Source organism: Megachile rotundata, chromosome 2 (assembly GCF_050947335.1).
Source record: "Megachile rotundata isolate GNS110a chromosome 2, iyMegRotu1, whole genome shotgun sequence".
Lineage (NCBI taxonomy): Eukaryota > Metazoa > Arthropoda > Insecta > Hymenoptera > Megachilidae > Megachile > Megachile rotundata.
Window position 1 is genome coordinate 13,028,127 of NC_134984.1, and position 17,969 is coordinate 13,046,095.

Here is a 17,969-nt window from a genome sequence, read left to right on the forward strand (position 1 = left end):
GGTGAATAAATATATTTTTTGGCAATTTCCTATACTAAACGAGAAACAAATGTTCTCATTCGGGTCCGTACTTCATATTCCTATTTTATCTATACTCTAAGCATACGTCAAATGTTCGCTCACGCGATATCGCGTGCTCGATTTTTACTATTTATTTACATGTGATAGATAGATAGTAAACAAATGTAATAATGCGTTAATCGACAGTAGTACAAGTGGCTTCGGTAAAAAATTAAATATTTATTAAAAGAAGTACACAATTAAACAGCAGTCAATTAACTCTATCATCATTCAAGGAAAAATGACGTTGACGTGTAACAAAATGAAATGCAACACAATAGTACATACACCGGTTGTTTCCAGTGAGACCACGAGCCGGATAAAAAACTGAAATAACTTAATTGAAGTCAAGACTACACACAAAAGGAACGTTACACGCGCGATAAGACAAAAGTCTGACACGTCTGTCGGTGCATCGTGTTGGTGTTTGACTTTGTTGCTTTTGTTCGAGAAACGGTCCGGTCGGGGAACAAGGTCACGCAGGTAAAATGGCAGTCGCCACTCGAACTACGACCGCGTCTCGATCATGAGTCCGTGGCATCAGAAATTACAGGAACGCTCGACCGACGGAGAGGAATGAACGAGTTCCCCGCGTTTCGAAACCGTCCTCCAGTTCTCGCGGTCGTGTCTCGCAATAACGTGCCGGCTTCTTCTTGTCGTGGTTTCTCGAGCCTCGACCAATCTGGTTAGGTGTATTCCGGACGAGTCGTCACGAGCACAATTCCGGTTCTCCCGTGTTCGCGTAAATCTCACCGGTACTGGATCAGAATCGATCAACGCACAATTCGTGGTGAGCTTTCGAGTCGCGTGCAGAGAAGTGAGAAGTTCGTGTTTATGGTACAAACTTGTGGCATCGATTGTGATCTCAGAAACTGGATTTTCGGGATTCAAATTCGGCAAAGTTTTTATCAACGGGTAAGAAAGAAAAGAGGCCCGACCTGTGACGTAACTACGCGGAATGATAATAGATACAGAGGTTAACTGCCTGCGTTCACGATCAGATAAACGGATCGAAATCGTGCCTCGTGTTCGGCAACTCGTATCAAAAGGTGCGCCCAATAAAAAGTTTAGTTGGTGTTCGGTACTCAGTGCGAGATCTTCTCGGTGGCAACAATGAAAATGGAGGTGAGTGTCCTGGACTGGAATCGAGATTTTAATATCCTGTTGAGCGGTTGTTTACGCACTTTCGAAATGTACGATTATTTCCGATCGACAAGTGTACCGTGAGAATTAATCTCTTCTTTCCGTATTCGAGCGCGTAACACCTGACTGACGCTCAAGTGTCACTGTATCGATATTTATGTTTAATATAACGTACCATTTAAATTGATCGATTTATTTTCTTGTCGATATTAGAATTTATCTCATGATTTCTGAAGCATCCATATTCTATTTACGAGATTGCTGTGATAAGCACTGTTATATTTTTAAAAAGACAGTGACGAAAAGACGTCGTGTATCATTTGTCTAAACACAGTTCAAAAATGCGGGAATTTACTCATGCCATCGCGTTGCTCAGAGGACTGGTCAGACGGCTATTCAAATCACTTCGTACGCGATTTTCGAAAGCGAGCATTTGTTTGTATGTAATAATCTTACAATGACAATAATAATGATGTTTATGATAATATCAATAATACAAATATATAGAAATAATATAGTAACAGTAAAAGGATACCAAGACTAAAACTTTATTATAATAAGAGATTACAATTTTTTTGACATAGAACATTGTTTAACAATGTATAAAAATAGAAAATAGGAACAGGAAAAAGAGTTTGAAATTTGAGTCTCTATTACACCAATGATTTCCTTATATTATTCACCCGGCGAATTCCTGCGACTTTCAATCCGTAGCGGGCGTGAAACGAGATTTCAAGAAAGTAGGATTTAACAAAGGTGTAAGTTTCCTTTGAAATACGTGGTATCGATACACTAACGAAGACGTAAAAAATATCACAAAATACACCAGAAAGTCGACATTAAGATAAACGTGAAATCTGAAAACGTGGAGAGCACAATAAATTTTTAGATGCGCATCACAGAAAAGAAACGATCAAGACGCAAACGCTGATAAACAGCAGCGGTTGCAGTTTGCGGATAAAAGTAATCCAAATGCAAACTCATGGTTAACCTCGTGTCTGCACTTGTACACGTACAGGAAAGAACCGGTATCGTATCTACGTAACAGAGTAATTTTTTTTACACGCGACGAATTATGTAGCTCGTGATTGGACGCCAAGACATAGGTATTCCACGGTGTTCCCGCAAATTGGTCCCGGTTTGAATATTTATCAAATTCCACGGGCTTAATTACTGCGACTGGTTGAGTTGCGTTTCACGGCTACATCGACGTTGTTTAATTTAATTACATATAAGGTATGTGGGTCGTCGTTGCCTGTAAACGTAGTTAGTCCCGTTTCTAAAAGCAGTTCGACAGATGTTTCGATGGTAAAGGTAGAAGAAATTAAAACAGCTGTTGCGCTCTCAAAGGCACCGTTTTCTTAACGACGATGACAGTGTTCGAGGAAAAGGTGCATCCGTATTTTTTTTCAGCATAGCCGTTGATATGAAACCATTTTTTTATTTCTCTTATATTCGTAATAATAGGACACAAATCAGTCAGAAAATTGGGATCACAGTTTCTTTATTTTACTTCAAAGTTCAATTGAAGAACTTGCTGTTTAGTTATATTTTTTATATACATATATCATGGACCAGTGGACACACGCGGTTTAGTGTCGAAGAAAGAAGATTCTTAAGAGGATCTAGATCTCAAGCTTTAAAGTTTAACCACCCCAGCAAAAATCCATCGTGAAACTTCCAGTATCAATCGAATAGACTCATCAGAATTTCCGGGATGAAAATTTCACGACCTCAAAATTTGTCGTCCTTCGTCGAAATCGAGCGTGTATCATCGAGCAGGAATTTTAAGTCGGTCATCGATACGGATGAAAGAAGGAAGGGGATGCAGCAAGACTCATGGCTCATTTTTTCTTTCTTTTTTTTTTAGAAAGGAAACAGACACGAGTTACAGTTAAGCAGTCGTACTAGCCGCTGTTCAGTTTTCAATGAGCAGCATTCCTAACTGCTCGAGTACAGCTGCTCACCTGGAAACCCTTCAAGAACTCGTTTCAGTAATATTCGGTTCCTACGCGGAAGTGCGGGTGAAACACCTGAGTGAGCTTGCTTCCTTTTGTGTATCACGAAACCACGAGTTTCTAACCTTCGTGAATATTCGTTGATTATCATGAAAATTCGAAAATTGTGATGTAAGTTCGTACCGGTGATGCGGTGAACTCTTGGAATGATGAGACTGTAAAACTGTGATGAAACCGTGTTTGGGGTGTCTAAGGTAATTGTTACGATAGTGGTTCTAATTATTCATGCCTAACGCATCTTACCGATTTGCATTCAAAGAGATCGTTCTCCTCGCGTGAGAACTTCTCCTAAAGCGATAAAAACGCTCCAGTCGCGTTTCTGTATAATGCAGGGGAACGAACTGAATTTCATGGATGAAAGAAATACTGCGGTTAAAGTACAGTAATTGCTCTACTTAGTGCCTAATTTATAAGCAGCAGGGCCTTCAGAGTGTTAGATACTTTGTTAACCTTTCTGTATTGTTCATTTTTATTATCGTATCGTTCGTGCAAATTTGCATATCGAGGAATGCACCGATCAAACAAACTGTTGAACCTAAAGTTCACCTGTGCCGCCGACTCTTCCTTTGTAGGAAGCATAATTACTGTTCACACCTGTGTACATCGTGGAATTCGTCTCGAAATGTATCACAAAATATCGATAATAAAAATATTACATAAAAACGAATGAAACATTGGATTTCCATACCAGTTCATCACGGAAACGATTCGATCATATAAATGAGTTCTGCGATTATTTCAGCAATTACAAATTGAAAAACAGAACACATATCGAACCGCGAATTACATTAACGCCAGGATGTTATTTATTGACTTCTGAGTCACACAAAACACTCATTGAAGAGAAATTCGCGTTGATTATGTGATCATCGATTGGTAATAGAATTGACCTTGGTTTCTATTCTGTACACGACTTCTTATTTTGAAGCTGTAACGTTTAAATTGTGCTCCACAAAATTTTTGAATTTTCAACTACCAAAATTTTTGGGGAGCAACAACAAATTTGGAGAATGGAAATAGAAGAGGATTTTGGTTTTAATACATCAAAACTCGATAAAAAAAATAACACGTTCTTACTTATTAATAAGTGTCCCTGTTGAAGGGGTGAAAATGGCGTCGCCTAAGCTGGAGTTCAGATTAGGTCAGATCAGATCAGAATCTACTATGTTACATATAAAAATTAGAGTGTATCACTAGAATGTATCTCGTCAATAAAAAAATTAATTCAAATCGTGAATGTATAGTTTCTTTTCAACAAATGTCTCGACCATAACCAATAGTTATCGACTGATATCAATTGATAAGGTCGGATTAAGAACGATCACTGATAAAGCTTGAACTAACAGTTCGGTTATGCGTTGCAACAAAGTCTGTGGCAATAGTATTCGTATTGTTAGCTAGTGTTCTCCAGCTAGTAAGTTGGAAACAATTCTCATTCAGTTCTCGTTTTACAACGTAAGTTAAATAACACGCGGAACATTGTAACACTGTGACGCAACTGGCCAGTCGACAACAAACGATAGTACACGTGCATCTCATTTCTTCTTTTCGTAAAGGAAGTAATTAAAACTTTCTCGTACGTGTTACATTATATTTAAATAGAAAAGCTTCATATCATACAAAAATCTAACTTTCTAATTCTTCATCACATCAAAATAATACAGAATTGAAATCTCTTGTTCAAATTGTAAACTGTTCAATTGTTTCTCTTGTTCAATTGTAAAATATTATTTTCGTGATCTTAATTCGAGCATGAATTGCTCATAAATCCGTACGAAATTTCAAATATCCATAGCTAATGAAGATCGATCCGCTTTAGAAAACAAATCATGTTTGTGATTCCTTTTTTAATTAGAAGCCTAATTAGCCTTTTATGGCTGTAAAGGATTTGATGGATCACACTGCGTGAATACGAAAACCACGACGGGTTTAATCGTATGGCAGTCGTGTTCAGCTAGTTTTCTGGAATTTACTTCCCGTTAGCGGACGCAAGGTAGCCTGGAATTTGATTCGTCTCGTGGTTTGTATTTTTTTTGTCTCTCCCTACGGACGCGTCTCACCAGGGATCAGGGACCCTCTCGTATCATGTTGAAAGTTCGTAGACCGCGAAGGAAGAAACCGATATTTGGAGTCAGTTGTTATCGTCAAAGCCTCTTGGCTTGGATCGGAAGTTCTTTAATTTCCATCTCAAAATTTCTGACTTCCAAATTTTCAAATTTCTAAATCTCCCTATTTTCAAACCTTGGAATTCTCTTCTCAAATATCTACATTTTGAAACTTTTCAAATTGCCCAAATTCTCAGATCAAGTCCCCAGATTTCTGAAACTACAATCTTAAAATTCTGATAACCAGGAAATTTATGAACTTGTATTTTTTTTATCTCAGCTTCTGGTTAATCGGATTTTATTGTATCGCATACGCAGGCAGAGCATAGGTTGGAGCAGCTGAAGAAGGCCACGGACAGAATACAGAAAGAGATCGAAGAGGTCACGGAGAGGGAGCACGAGCTGAGGAACGTGGGCAGCATTAAAACCACGTCTCACGAGACGGTCGATTCGAAGGTATACGCTTGAAACTCGACATACTCATTGGCAGACGCAACGCAGACTTCTTCTGGATAAGGACAAGTATACGAAAAAGAACACCCCATCATTTTGATTTCACAAAAATTCCTAATTTCAAAATCCTTTTATCCAACTTCCCAAATCCTCAAGAACTCTAAATTTAATTCTTGAGCGTAAGAACAATTCGGGCCTAAGAAAATCCCATCTTAATAAAGAATATGACAAATAAAACGAGTGGTGGGACATTCCGTGTTCTACACTTTCCCTTACCCCAGAAAAGCTGAAGTTGCACGAGGTTGCACGTTCACACAAACGCGTATATATTCTTGCTCAAGGTCGTCGAATGAAGGAAAGAAAGAGAGTATACGGCTGATGGTGTCCTTATAAGGACGAAATGCATCAGATCGACGTATACGAGATGTCCGTGAACGACGAGGACGATTATACACGCGGTTACTGATTTAATGATTCACGACTCGTACAGTATTTCAATCTTGTTTGCCGCGTGACGTGAATTTCATTTTTATTCTTTAAAAAGATAGTTACCATTTCGCGTATCGCAACATCTCGCGAACGGTTCTTCTTTTGAGATCTTTATTTAATGTAGTTCGAAAGAAATAGATGAAAAACATATTTATTTTGTTTATAAAATGATTGTGGATTTCGTTATTGAACAGCACTTTCGTCGTGTCACGTTTTTGATAATACGACCGCTGAATTATAATTTTAACGTTGCACTATTTCACATAAATTAATTACACCGTGAAGTAATCGAAACTTCTTTCGAATACTTTCGCAAGCTATTTGAGTTCGATTTTCATAACACGGCAAGATTTCGATGGAAATATCTTATCTGCCGATACGTTAAAGCACATAATGCAGTTTACCGCGAAACTGTCCTGTTCATGTGTGACGTGGCCGTTGTCGCCGATAATAATGATTAGAAATGCAGTATTTCCCGTAATCTATGTTCTCGAAGTCAGAAAGGTTGTTTTGTTTACGTGTTGCAATTATCTCGTATATATTCGTTTCAAGGTATAAATAACTAGTTCAAATAATTAATAATAATTATCGTGTGGCAGGTACGACGAATGCCGCAAGCTCTAACATCAGGCAAATTGAAAAGAACAACATCCACGCCGCAAATCCTGGAAGCAGTTAGTCTAACATCAACAACACCACCTTTAACGCCAAAGATGACGAATGGAGTGATATCCAGTCGCACGACGCCGACACCTTTACGTTTCGCGACAGCGCCCAGTCAAAAGGGGTTGATGCACAGGTACCTATTCTTTAGAAAATTTGGGAACCTGTTTGTGAAACATAAAATATATCATTTTGCAGGTTTCTGGCCACACGAGGGAAAATTTACAAACCAAAATTACCTGTTAACGATACGCTAACACCACCTACGACACCCACCATCACATTGAATCCTTTGAGCATCAAGGCTTTCAACAAGAGCCTAGAAATTCAACTTGAACCTGATGATGAACCTAAGAAACCTCCAGTCAGAAAGGGATACGTTCCGGTGGAAGAAAAAATACAAAAAGAACTGCATGAAATGAAAGAGAGAGAAAATGAGCTCAGGTGCGAATGTTTAATAAACAAAAGGGTCTATGATAGGTATACATATAGGTATACATTGTATTTTAACTGTATATTATACGGCGGAGTCTTGCTATATGGCCTCTGTATGGAACTAAAGCAATTTTTAAATTTATATAACAACGTGCATGTAGCGAGACTCCACTGCATATTATATTTATTGTTTAATTTATCTTATAATTATGCGTTACCGGATCGAATGTGTCATCGAGGTAAATTATGATAAGTACACGGTATCTTTATTTGTTTAATGACACAAAATAATGATTATTTGTATCGACTCTTAGATTAATGCGGTCGCAAATGTTGGCGAAATCACAACCGAATCTGTTAGATATTGGAAATGATAATGATTCGGATATTTATGATGGTTCGAGCTCCCTAAGAAGTGGCACCTCATCTAACACTTTAAACGAGGACGAAGTAGAAAGGGAATCTAAAGCAAAACACAAGGTATGAAGATATTTTTACAACGCGGTTTAAATAAAAATGTGATACGTAGATATTTATAACATGTCTTGTGTGTATTTATCATGTTGTTACAATGAAGTATTAAGTTGAGATATCTCAAAGTGATATGTATCTTTGATTATTTTCAGCCTAATCCACGACGTCGAAGCACTCTTATCGCGCAGTGGGAAAATCTGATAGCCGCAAAAAAGGAGTCTAATGATAATAATAATGAAAACGATTTAAATTTTTAAAGCGATTATATTTTGTGAAAACTATACAAATTAATGTCATAGGTTTTTATATTTTATATTTTCCTGAAGTTGTTTCATATGAATGAATGGCATAATATCCTTAATTCTTAAACACCATTATTGAAGGAAATGACATTAATATCATTGGTGAAATTTTACTTCGGTTATTTCAGTTTTTTATTTTAAAAGTCAAAAAGATAATAAAAAAAAAATAACAGATAAACGTTGCATGCAAAGTGAAATTTCACCCATGATGGTCTTTAAAGAATTTTGTCTTTAAAGAATTATGGTCATCAAATGAATTTGCTACAATAGGTTTTTCATTTTTGAAATATATTTTATGCCAATTCCTATTGGTTTTGTTTGTCTACTCAATGTGTGTACTAATTTATTTAACAATATGATAAATATTTATTCAAAAGTGAAAAATTTACCTGATTAATTATACACTATATTTAATGTTTTCTAGAAGCTTTCAGTATTAAAGAGTAAGCTACAAGTAAAAGTAAAACTACCCCTATTATTTTTAAGTATTACAAGCATTTGTATTTGATATATTTGCTTGTTAATTGTAACATATCTATTATTATATTATATTGGAGTTTCTCTAAGATTCTCCTTCAACATACAATGGCCTATAAGAAAAAAAAGCATTATGTACTTAATCAATTGTAAAGAATAATTATATGTTTGATTTATTTGCATATGTGATAGTCTAATTTTAATAGTAAGGATAAAAAAACTAGTTTGTGCAATCATTATTGAGTTAATAAGATGTGTATGTTAAACTGTGTATTCTTTATTTTCTCCTAAATACTCAGAGTTCGCTGTTCTATTTCAACATAAAAAATTAGACATTTCATTTAAAAAATACAATTGACCTCTTGACTTTTCCTACACCTCTGTTCCTGTAGTTCAATTTTTTCACGAACTCAATTCATTTTGAGGTTAATTGAGTTGCGCAAAAGAATCCAATCAGACACGATACAGAATAAATAGTGACGTCTGTCCTCGTTGATCCACGTGCTTTCAAGTGTCATATAACAACTATGGATATTTCAAATAAAGAGAAAATAACAGATGAAAGATTTGAAATTTCATTACTAACAAATTTTATTAATGATGAAGGTAAATAAATGATTATAAAATGATGCATTTATATATGAAATAGGTTATACTTTGTCCCTTATGTACAAATCTAACCAAATCATTTTCTTTCTTTTAGCTGATGAAATGGCACACTGTATGAAAAATATATTAAATGGGCAATATGAAACTGTCATCAATGATGAATTACCTTCAAATTTGCTAAAAACACTATCTAATAGTGATGACTTTTATAAAATAGTAAATGATAGTATAGAAAATGAAGACACACGTAACTTGTGGTTTCGTGTTGGTGTAGCTTCTTTATTATATTTTATTCAATGTAATTGGACAGGTCCAGAAGTAAATAAAGATATTAAATGGTTACAAGTTAGAAGAGAGAATGCATTTAAAGATTTATCCTTGCATGATGAATGCAATACAAATGTAAAAATGCCAGAACTTCTTTATTTTTCTAAGATAATATTTTCTAACAAATGTTTACAAAACACTTATCAGAGCTGTATTTGGTGGTTATTTAGAGTTAAACTTTTACATCAGTGTATATTAAATGAAAATTCTGGTGTAATTTTTAATGAGGCAGAAGAACTAATCAGTGAAATTAACAATTCATCATTATTAAAGCATCTCTATTGTAAAACCTTATTTTATATTGAAGCTGCACAGTTTTATTTTTATTATAGAAGAATTCAACAATCAGAAAAATATGTTGAATTAGCTATTGAAACAGCAAAACTTAATTTAAAATTAGAAGGTTTATTGGGTAAACGTACAAAATATCAACAGGAAGACAAGGCTCAATTGTTTTTAAATGTGGAACTAGGAAAAAATAAATTTCCTTCTAAAAATTGTGAGCATTTGCCAAAATCTTTAGATTTAAATGATGAGGTCAGATTGGAACGTATCCAGTTTTCTGAAAATACACAAAGTATACAGTTGGGATCGATAGAAGAAGCAATTATATTAGCAAAATAGTAAGATTCTATATAATACTTTATTAAATCATTAATTGAAATAAATGTATTTCCTTACAAATTTTACTTTTAATAGTATTCAATTGCAGTTATCACAACCAAAAGATAAACTAACAGATGAAGAACTGAAACCCTATTTGACTGTAAGTATTATTATCTGCATTAGTTTTAAATTGATAACTGAAAGTGATTGTTTCATAGGCAGTAATAGATAGCACAAAAAATTGGTGCTTAAAAATGGCTTCTTTTTATTATCGGTGTGTATTGGAATCTACTGATAAAAGAGCCATTGAACGGTCAATGATGCAAATGGAATACTTGATACATGAATTAAAAGATACAAAAGTATCTGTTACAAATAGAATGGACATGTTTTTTGCAAGTGGAATTAAACCAATTTGGGTTTTGGAACAGATGTGGGCACAATTAATGCTAAGTCTTGGATTAGTAAAAGGAGCTTTAGACGTGTTTTTAAAGCTAGAATTATGGGAACAAGTTATTGCTTGTTACAACATATTGGAATTGAAGCACAAAGTACATTTTTAATTTAGTATTAAACATATGTATACAATGAACAAGTTTATATTTATTTAATAATTTTAGGCAGCAGAAATTATTCGCCAAGAATTATCCAAAAAGCCAACAGTTCAGTTATGGTGTTTATTAGGTGATGCAACACAAGATCCCATTCATTATGAGACTGCATGGAAATTGTCTAATGAAAAAAGTAGTCGAGCTCAAAAACATTGGGGATTCTTTTATTTTGCAAAAAAAGATGTTAGTGCATAATTAATTGCTGCATTATTGCATATTATACTGTCGTTTTGTAATTATTTAATTAAGTACATTTTAATGTTATATTTTTTAGTATGAAGAAGCTATACCGCATTTAAAATTATCAGTTGAATTAAACAATATTCAGGAAAACGTTTGGCTTAGACTTGGTTTTGCTGCTTTAGAAACGGAAAATTGGAAGTTAGCAGTAACAGCATATAAACGTTACTGTGCTCTAGAACAATCGGTTTGTACAATAGTTTAAAAATCCTAGTTTACCATTAAGTATTTAAAAATGAAAAATTCTCTTAATCAATTATAGACATTTGAAGCATGGAATAACTTAGCAAAAGGTTATATAAAACTTGGTGATAAAGAAAAAGCTTGGAAATCACTCCAGGATGCTATAAAATGCAATTATGATCGTTGGCAAATTTGGGATAACTTGATGGTTGTTAGCATTGATTTGGGACATTTTTCAGAAGTAAGATAATAGCTCCAAGAATGAAATGATTAAACTTACTCTATTAAAAATTAAGTACTTTTATATTTTGTTCTGAATTTTTATAGGTAATTCGATGCTATCATCGCATTTTAGATCTCAAAAATCATCACTTAGATATTCAAATTCTTGATATACTAACCAATGCTGTGTTAAACAATGTAAATGATTCAGAAGGAAATTCAATACAAAAGTTACTTCCTAAGATTTTAGAATTGTTTGGAAGAATAACTTCCTTTGTACATAATAATTCAGATGTTTGGCAAATGTATGGACAACTTACTGCTCTTAAAAAAACGGATATTGATGATGAAAAAGCAGCGCAGTATTTGCAGCAAGCATATCGAGCTGCTGTTTCAGATTCTAAATGGTTTCAACGAGAAGAATCAACTATAAAAACGTTGCAGTTATGTTGTACATTAGCAGAAATGTATTTACACTGTGCTTCCAATTCTGAAGTTAAGAAAAAGAGAACATTATTAGCAAGTGCAAAGTTACCTCTTCAAAGTGTTGCAAAGAAAGTTAAAGATCAAGAATGGAACAATGAACAGATTTTTACACATTTACAGAAAATTGAAGAATATTTAAGTACTATAGTAACTGAGTTAGAACAAGTAAAGTTACAAAATTAAATGTGTATTTTAAATTTTGTACAGATTTTCGTACCATGTACGTTAAATTAAGCTGTAAATAAATAACTTTCTGTGTATAGTTTTGTACATTTTTATATCATGAGGAAAAGAAAGGAATCGCTGCAACTACAGTTGTATAAGTTCGATTATGTTAATTTGATATTTCGACAGAAAGTGATACTGAGATCACAACAAGCGCGTTTTAATAATAATTGATCCCATCGAAGTAGTAATTTCTATCAATATATTATATTAATGTCATACGTAAAGAGGTCTCTTTTATCAATTAATACTTAAAAATTTTAAAGTTACGAGATATATGTTGTTCTTAGGAGAGGTATTGTCGATGACCTTGATCTTATCATATTTTATATTATCTATGGTTATAAGGTTTCTATGTTTGTCTAACAAATGAACAAATATCATAGGTAATTAAAATAACTCTATTCAGCAGAATTGCAAATTTCCGTAACTACATTTTTAAAATTTGACAATATAAGATAAATTTTATCCTTCTCTATCCCATACTTTATCTGCGTTTTATTTTGCGGTAACCTGCTTAAGAGGAAGGGATGCGGAATGGAATAAACCCGGCTGGACGTAACAGTTTCATTTCGTAGTTCAACGAAAATTGCGAGTCACATAACGATCTAATCAGATTTTTTGAGATACTTTATTGAATATATTTAGAAATCTTTTTATTTTTACAGTAATTATTTGTGTACAAAGGTAAGCTAATCGTTTGTTGTATTTTATTTATAAGGATTATAAATTAAAAAAAAAATATATTGTACAGAAATTTTACAAACTGTAATTTGTTTTTAACTAAAAAGAAACAAAATTTGTTATGCAGACCAATTTGGATTTTAAATAAAATTGATACAGGAATGTGTATATTTGAAAAAATTGTTAATCATTGATGTATTTGTCTTAGATGGCATTTAGTGGAAAAGTTGTGCTAATAACTGGAGCCAGTTCTGGAATTGGAGCAGCAGCAGCAATACATTTTGCTCAACTTGAGGCATTGTTAGCCTTAACAGGTCGTAATGCACAAAATTTAAAGGCAGTTAGTGAAAAATGTAAACCTAACAAACCATTTACAATAACTGGCGAATTAACTAATGAATCCGATGTTAAAAATATTATTGACTCTGTTATTAAACATTATGGCAAATTAGATGTATTAGTTAACAATGCTGGCATATTAGAAAATGGAAGTATAGAAAATATTACATTAGATCAATATGATAGGTATATATTTATTCTTTGTAAAGGTTAAATTTTATGGAAAGGTATAAGAATAACATACAAACTTTGCAGAGTATTTAATATAAATGTACGTGCAGTAATGCACTTAACAATGTTGGCTGTTCCACATTTAATACAAACTAAAGGTAATATTGTAAATGTGTCAAGTGTAGTTGGAATAAGAGCATTCCCAGGTGTTTTAGCATATTGTATGAGTAAAGCAGCACTTGATCATTTCACAAAATGTGTAGCTCTTGAACTTGCACCAAAACAGGTATGTATTATATTATATTTTTTAATATCATTATTTTAAGATGTTTGCATTGTATGTACTATTTTATTTATAGGTACGAGTAAATGCTGTAAATCCAGGTGTTGTAATAACAAATTTGCACAAATCTAGTGGTATGACAGATGAACAATTGAAGAAATTCTTTGAATATTCCAAAGAAACTCATCCACTTGGCAGACCAGGCGAATCTTCTGAAGTTGCTAAGGCAATTGCGTTTTTAGCAAGTGATGATGCCAGTTTTACTACAGGTGTATCTTTGTCTATAGATGGAGGAAAACATGCTATGTGCCCTCGTTAAAAATTATATTTGTACACATTATAATGTACACAGTTTGCTAACTGTTATATTTTCTAATATATAAAAAACTATTATTTATTAATAAAATTGATTATTCAACTTTGTGTTATTCTGTATCATTTAATTTTAAAGTGCACTATATTAAACCAAATTGGTAAATTGGTAAGTTAAATGGATTCTTATTGCAAATTTGTAAATATTTAAATACATACATGCTAGTGTAATAGCTCTACTACAATTTCATCATGCATAAGTCAAATACATATAATTGCATGTTATCTCTTATTTTGCTTGTATGCATTCATTTTTTAATGTGAACGTAAATATTCATTACTCAGATATCAATTATCAGGACAGTACGAGGTATAAATCAAAAATTCACTGATAACCTATACTGTAGGTTTAGTCAGGTTTAGTATTTGTTAGTGAAACAAGGATCCGGACATAAAATTCGGTATAGATTTTGTGGAGTAATTGATTTTTATTGCATAAAATTAAAAAGTACATTACATTACATTATTTAGAAAAACATTTACACATTATACAAATAAATTTAAACGAAAAAATATGTAAACAAGCTGTATACCTACGTCATATAACCAAATCTTTATCTACTTTTAAGACTATATATTATGAATCATTAGAAACACGGCAATAGTAACTCGTTAGTACGATACCAAAATTCATTATGTGTACCAAAAACTTACCGTATTTTTTATCTGGATTGGTGGTTAGAGGTTTTGGCAGAGGTTCTAAAGCTTTAGGAATACCAACAGGTAGAATTTGAAATTAAAATTTTATTCAATAAATTATATGATTTGTTAATTAACAAGAAAACGATAATTATTTTAATATTACAGAAAATAGTCTAGGATCTTGTAATTAAACAAAAATATTTATACAGCGCGTGCGTATTGGCGGGAATTTCGGAATATATATAATCTTTATATATATATTTATTGTTTTATTACTTATTCGTAATTGTGCACAAATTAAGTGCAAATGTGTTATTTGACCAATTGATTTTACGTAAAAATTTGTCAAACATCACATTGTATATAAAAGAATAATGTATATTTTTTTTAATATTGTTATTTTTTCATAGCAAATCTTGAAGATAAGGTAGTTAGCACTTTGCCTGATAATTTTAATACTGGGGTTTATTATGGATGGGCTTCTGTAGATGGAAATGTTCATAAAATGGTTGCAAGTGTTGGTTGGAACCCATTTTATAAAAACGAAAAAAAGACAGTGGTATGAATACGAACATGTCTTATTATATTATTCAACACTCAATATTTCAAATAATTAGTTCTTAAAAAATATTATTATTTTAGGAAGTACATTTGCTCCATAAATTTGAAAAAGATTTTTATGGAAGTCAAATTAAAGTAATTTTCTTAGGTTACATACGACCCGAGCAAGATTTTACTTCCGAAGGTAAGTAACAACAATTAAAAAAAAAAATCAAATTACATAATTTTCTCTTTTAGGAGAATTAATTAAGGCAATAAAAAATGATATTGCCTTTGCTGAACAACAACTCCAGCAGGCAGACTTAAATGCTTATAAAAATGATAAATATTTTACAGAATAATAATATATATAAATGTTTATATTAAATTGCATATTCTTATACAATTTATATTTTATTATTTTAAACGTCGCGTAAAATTTATTTGTTAGACAATATGTGACAGTATTAGAATATGTAAATTTTATGAAAGTAAATTCAATATGAATAATATTGATTAGTAAACTAAATGATTATCAATTTTTACAATTATTTGTAATGTATTCATAGAATAATATTTATACATTTATCTATACTAAAAAGTATGAGATAAATAAATATACAAAATTATTTTTATATATGTAGCTTTACAAAATAAATTATAAGATTATGAATGTTTAATTCATATCTGATGGTGGTGGTGTTGTTGTTGTTGTTGTTGGTAGTGGAGGAGGAGGAGGTGGTGGTAAAGGTACCCATTGCCAGGGATTGATAGGATTTTGGCATCTTAAATTTGTAGAGGAATTAGGACGATTTTGGAATGATAAATATCCTGGAGGAATTCTTGGAGGTAGATTATGATTGATGCTATTGACATATTGCATTGATTGTAATGAAGGTGCTCCATATCCATATTGCTCATTATTTTCTGAATGTAAATTTTGTGGCCAATTGTGATAATAAGGTGGCCATACATTTTGTGGTCGATTTCCAACTTGAGCAAAGGAAAATTGGTTACTATCTCCTCGTGGATAATACCCTTTTCTATTTCTTTGTGCATTCCTATTCCATGGATGATTCGATTGCCAACCAGAGGTAGGATCTAAAAATATGAATATTATGTAAATTCTCAATTACATATGTATGTTATACAGATAACTTACTCGAAGTACGTTTACGTTTATGTGGAACATCAGTTTCACTCGAATTATTTGTTTGTTTTGCCTTCAATTTTTCATAATATGCTCGTTCTTCCTCATCATCTGAAAATTCTGGTGGTTCATCTGCTGTTGCATCAATACCTTTAATTCTAAAATGATTACACATTGTTAAGTATATATGAAGTATAGATTATAAAGTATACCTAGTATAATAAAAGTTATTTAGACTTACTTCATTACTTCATGCAAGAATACCAAAGAAGTATATTCGGTATTAGGACAGTAATAAACAGTCATTCCTACTTTAATATCACATTGTTGTATATGTTCAGAACTATTGAATCGTACACAGTAATGGGGCTCACTCACTTGTCCAAAAACATCAAATATTTTACCTAATGCTCTTTGTCCTCTATCAACAAATAAAACTGTATCCAAATTTAATGTTGGTTTACCAGGTTTTGGTTTCACGACTACTAGTTGTTCAACCATCCATGCAACCTTAAATTTTTATTTGTTTTATAAGGTAACTTTATTAATTACTTGATATTTTTCAAATGTTAATAATTAATAAATACCTCGCCTAATGGATCACATAATACTTCAGGAACACTAATTTTTAATTCTTCAATTGGTGGTAAATAATCTAATTCACTCTTCATTTCATTGTTTTTCTGCTCTTTCGTATTATTTTTTGAACTTTTTCTAAAAGTTTAGGAAATCATTCTACAGTTTTCATGATAACTTAATGTAATATTATGTCAAAGCTTATAAGATAACTTACTTATTTGTATTGTCATCACTATCTGATTCATCTGAAGCAACTGATGCAGCGGAGCTGCTGCTGCTACTAGTAGAATCATCTTCATCCTCACTGCTTTCACTTAATAACATTTCTGTGTTTTGTCTATAAGTTTCCATTTGCATCTTTTTTGAAGTTATGCTTTGATTATCTTCAAGTATAGTTACATTAGAACCATCTTCAATTTCTGAATCTGAATTATATTCTACAGCAATACTACCCAGAGAAGATACCTTATCATTTGCTGGTTAAAAACAATAATAAAATTTAATACTCTTCAAGAAAAAAAAATAGATGTAAATTATGTAAAAAAATATATTTTATGTTCTTACTTTTAGCTGGTGTCGTAAAATTTTCCTCATGAACAATGCTAACATCATTATTTTCCTGTTTTAATTTTTCACTTGATGTAGATTTATTTATGCTTGAATTTTCCAACAAAAAATAATCCCTATTTTGAGTATCTTCTTTACTTTGCGGTGAAGATGATGTTTCATTAATATCTGTTGCAATATTATTTTTTTCTACATTTAATAATTCGGTACATGATTTGTCACTTGAATTTTTGTTTATAATTTTATCGACTATAACCTTATTAGTATCCATTGTAATTATATAAAATTTTTGTTCAATTTACAGTATTTTATTCAGTAATAATTATTCGCAACTAGAAATTTCATATTAAAGCACAACTATGCTACAAAATATTTAGAATAATGATTTCCTGCATGTAAATTCGCAGTGCAAGTAACCACGTGGATATACGCTTTATTTGACGAGAAAACCTCAATCGTTCTGCGCAAACTCGACCGATTCAGAACTTGTCTTCAGATGATAATTTAGGAATTT

General features: G+C 32.3%; 5 protein-coding genes across 9 annotated transcripts; 4 read left to right on the forward strand and 1 right to left on the reverse strand.

Annotated features, from left to right (window-relative positions):
• Positions 1-388: 388 nt before the first annotated feature.
• mdu (mitotic spindle positioning protein meduse) lies at positions 389-8,312 on the forward strand. Of its 4 annotated transcripts, none has more exons than XM_012293090.2 (6): positions 389-1,185; positions 5,645-5,848; positions 6,868-7,067; positions 7,130-7,375; positions 7,681-7,846; positions 7,993-8,312. In XM_012293090.2, the coding sequence occupies exons 3-6, from the start codon at positions 6,877-6,879 to the stop codon at positions 8,095-8,097; spliced, it is 708 nt and encodes a 235-aa protein (XP_012148480.1). In that variant the 5' UTR covers positions 389-1,185; positions 5,645-5,848; positions 6,868-6,876; the 3' UTR covers positions 8,098-8,312. The 4 variants fall into 4 exon arrangements, with proteins under 4 accessions (XP_012148480.1, XP_003706687.1, XP_076398130.1 ...); XM_003706639.3 differs by having other exon boundaries at positions 439-1,185; positions 5,645-5,782; XM_076542015.1 differs by lacking the exon at positions 389-1,185 and adding an exon at positions 3,119-3,415 and having other exon boundaries at positions 5,645-5,782.
• A 150-nt stretch (positions 8,313-8,462) lies between these two features.
• LOC100879199 (tetratricopeptide repeat protein 27) lies at positions 8,463-12,163 on the forward strand. Its single transcript, XM_012293089.2, has 8 exons — positions 8,463-9,225; positions 9,323-10,178; positions 10,255-10,321; positions 10,380-10,712; positions 10,782-10,955; positions 11,047-11,199; positions 11,275-11,436; positions 11,523-12,163. The coding sequence occupies exons 1-8, from the start codon at positions 9,147-9,149 to the stop codon at positions 12,084-12,086; spliced, it is 2,388 nt and encodes a 795-aa protein (XP_012148479.2). The 5' UTR covers positions 8,463-9,146; the 3' UTR covers positions 12,087-12,163.
• Positions 12,164-12,540: 377 nt separating this feature from the next.
• On the forward strand, positions 12,541-14,023 carry LOC105663542 (3-oxoacyl-[acyl-carrier-protein] reductase FabG). Its single transcript, XM_012293088.2, has 4 exons — positions 12,541-12,815; positions 13,021-13,337; positions 13,407-13,608; positions 13,682-14,023. Exons 2-4 carry the CDS (start codon positions 13,021-13,023, stop codon positions 13,922-13,924), a joined length of 762 nt encoding a protein of 253 aa, XP_012148478.1. The 5' UTR covers positions 12,541-12,815; the 3' UTR covers positions 13,925-14,023.
• On the reverse strand, positions 13,397-17,935 carry LOC100879427 (uncharacterized). Its single transcript, XM_003706653.3, has 6 exons — positions 17,453-17,935; positions 17,103-17,364; positions 16,897-17,023; positions 16,551-16,819; positions 16,322-16,467; positions 13,397-16,260 (listed from the first exon to the last, which is right to left on the reverse strand). The coding sequence occupies exons 1-6, from the start codon at positions 17,724-17,726 to the stop codon at positions 15,836-15,838; spliced, it is 1,503 nt and encodes a 500-aa protein (XP_003706701.2). The 5' UTR covers positions 17,727-17,935; the 3' UTR covers positions 13,397-15,835.
• Positions 14,559-15,688, forward strand: Rfk (Riboflavin kinase). Of its 2 annotated transcripts, XM_012293092.2 has the most exons (5): positions 14,564-14,700; positions 14,785-14,802; positions 15,030-15,178; positions 15,262-15,364; positions 15,418-15,688. In XM_012293092.2, exons 1-5 carry the CDS (start codon positions 14,613-14,615, stop codon positions 15,519-15,521), a joined length of 462 nt encoding a protein of 153 aa, XP_012148482.1. In that variant the 5' UTR covers positions 14,564-14,612; the 3' UTR covers positions 15,522-15,688. The 2 variants fall into 2 exon arrangements, with proteins under 2 accessions (XP_003706700.1, XP_012148482.1); XM_003706652.3 differs by lacking the exon at positions 14,785-14,802 and having other exon boundaries at positions 14,559-14,700.
• Positions 17,936-17,969: the final 34 nt, after the last annotated feature.

Excerpts from the sequence above, each read along its gene's own strand:
- LOC100879427 (XM_003706653.3), bottom strand. The coding sequence starts at position 17,726 with ATGGATACTAATAAGGTTATAGTCGATAAAATTATAAACAAAAATTCA. Across the intron at positions 16,468-16,550 it reads TTCTTGCATGAAGTAATGAA|AATTAAAGGTATTGATGCAA; the intron begins GTAAGTCTAAAT and ends TAATCATTTTAG. Across the intron at positions 16,261-16,321 it reads TAAACGTAAACGTACTTCGA|ATCCTACCTCTGGTTGGCAA; the intron begins GTAAGTTATCTG and ends TCATATTTTTAG.
- LOC100879199 (XM_012293089.2), top strand. The coding sequence starts at position 9,147 with ATGGATATTTCAAATAAAGAGAAAATAACAGATGAAAGATTTGAAATT. Across the intron at positions 10,179-10,254 it reads GCAATTATATTAGCAAAATA|TATTCAATTGCAGTTATCAC; the intron begins GTAAGATTCTAT and ends TACTTTTAATAG. Across the intron at positions 10,713-10,781 it reads TATTGGAATTGAAGCACAAA|GCAGCAGAAATTATTCGCCA; the intron begins GTACATTTTTAA and ends TAATAATTTTAG.
- Rfk (XM_012293092.2), top strand. The coding sequence starts at position 14,613 with ATGTGTACCAAAAACTTACCGTATTTTTTATCTGGATTGGTGGTTAGA. Across the intron at positions 15,179-15,261 it reads AAAACGAAAAAAAGACAGTG|GAAGTACATTTGCTCCATAA; the intron begins GTATGAATACGA and ends TTATTATTTTAG. Across the intron at positions 15,365-15,417 it reads GCAAGATTTTACTTCCGAAG|GAGAATTAATTAAGGCAATA; the intron begins GTAAGTAACAAC and ends TTTCTCTTTTAG.
- LOC105663542 (XM_012293088.2), top strand. The coding sequence starts at position 13,021 with ATGGCATTTAGTGGAAAAGTTGTGCTAATAACTGGAGCCAGTTCTGGA. Across the intron at positions 13,338-13,406 it reads ACATTAGATCAATATGATAG|AGTATTTAATATAAATGTAC; the intron begins GTATATATTTAT and ends CAAACTTTGCAG. Across the intron at positions 13,609-13,681 it reads TTGAACTTGCACCAAAACAG|GTACGAGTAAATGCTGTAAA; the intron begins GTATGTATTATA and ends TTTTATTTATAG.
- mdu (XM_003706639.3), top strand. Across the intron at positions 5,783-6,867 it reads ACGAGACGGTCGATTCGAAG|GTACGACGAATGCCGCAAGC; the intron begins GTATACGCTTGA and ends ATCGTGTGGCAG. Across the intron at positions 7,376-7,680 it reads GAGAGAGAAAATGAGCTCAG|ATTAATGCGGTCGCAAATGT; the intron begins GTGCGAATGTTT and ends ATCGACTCTTAG.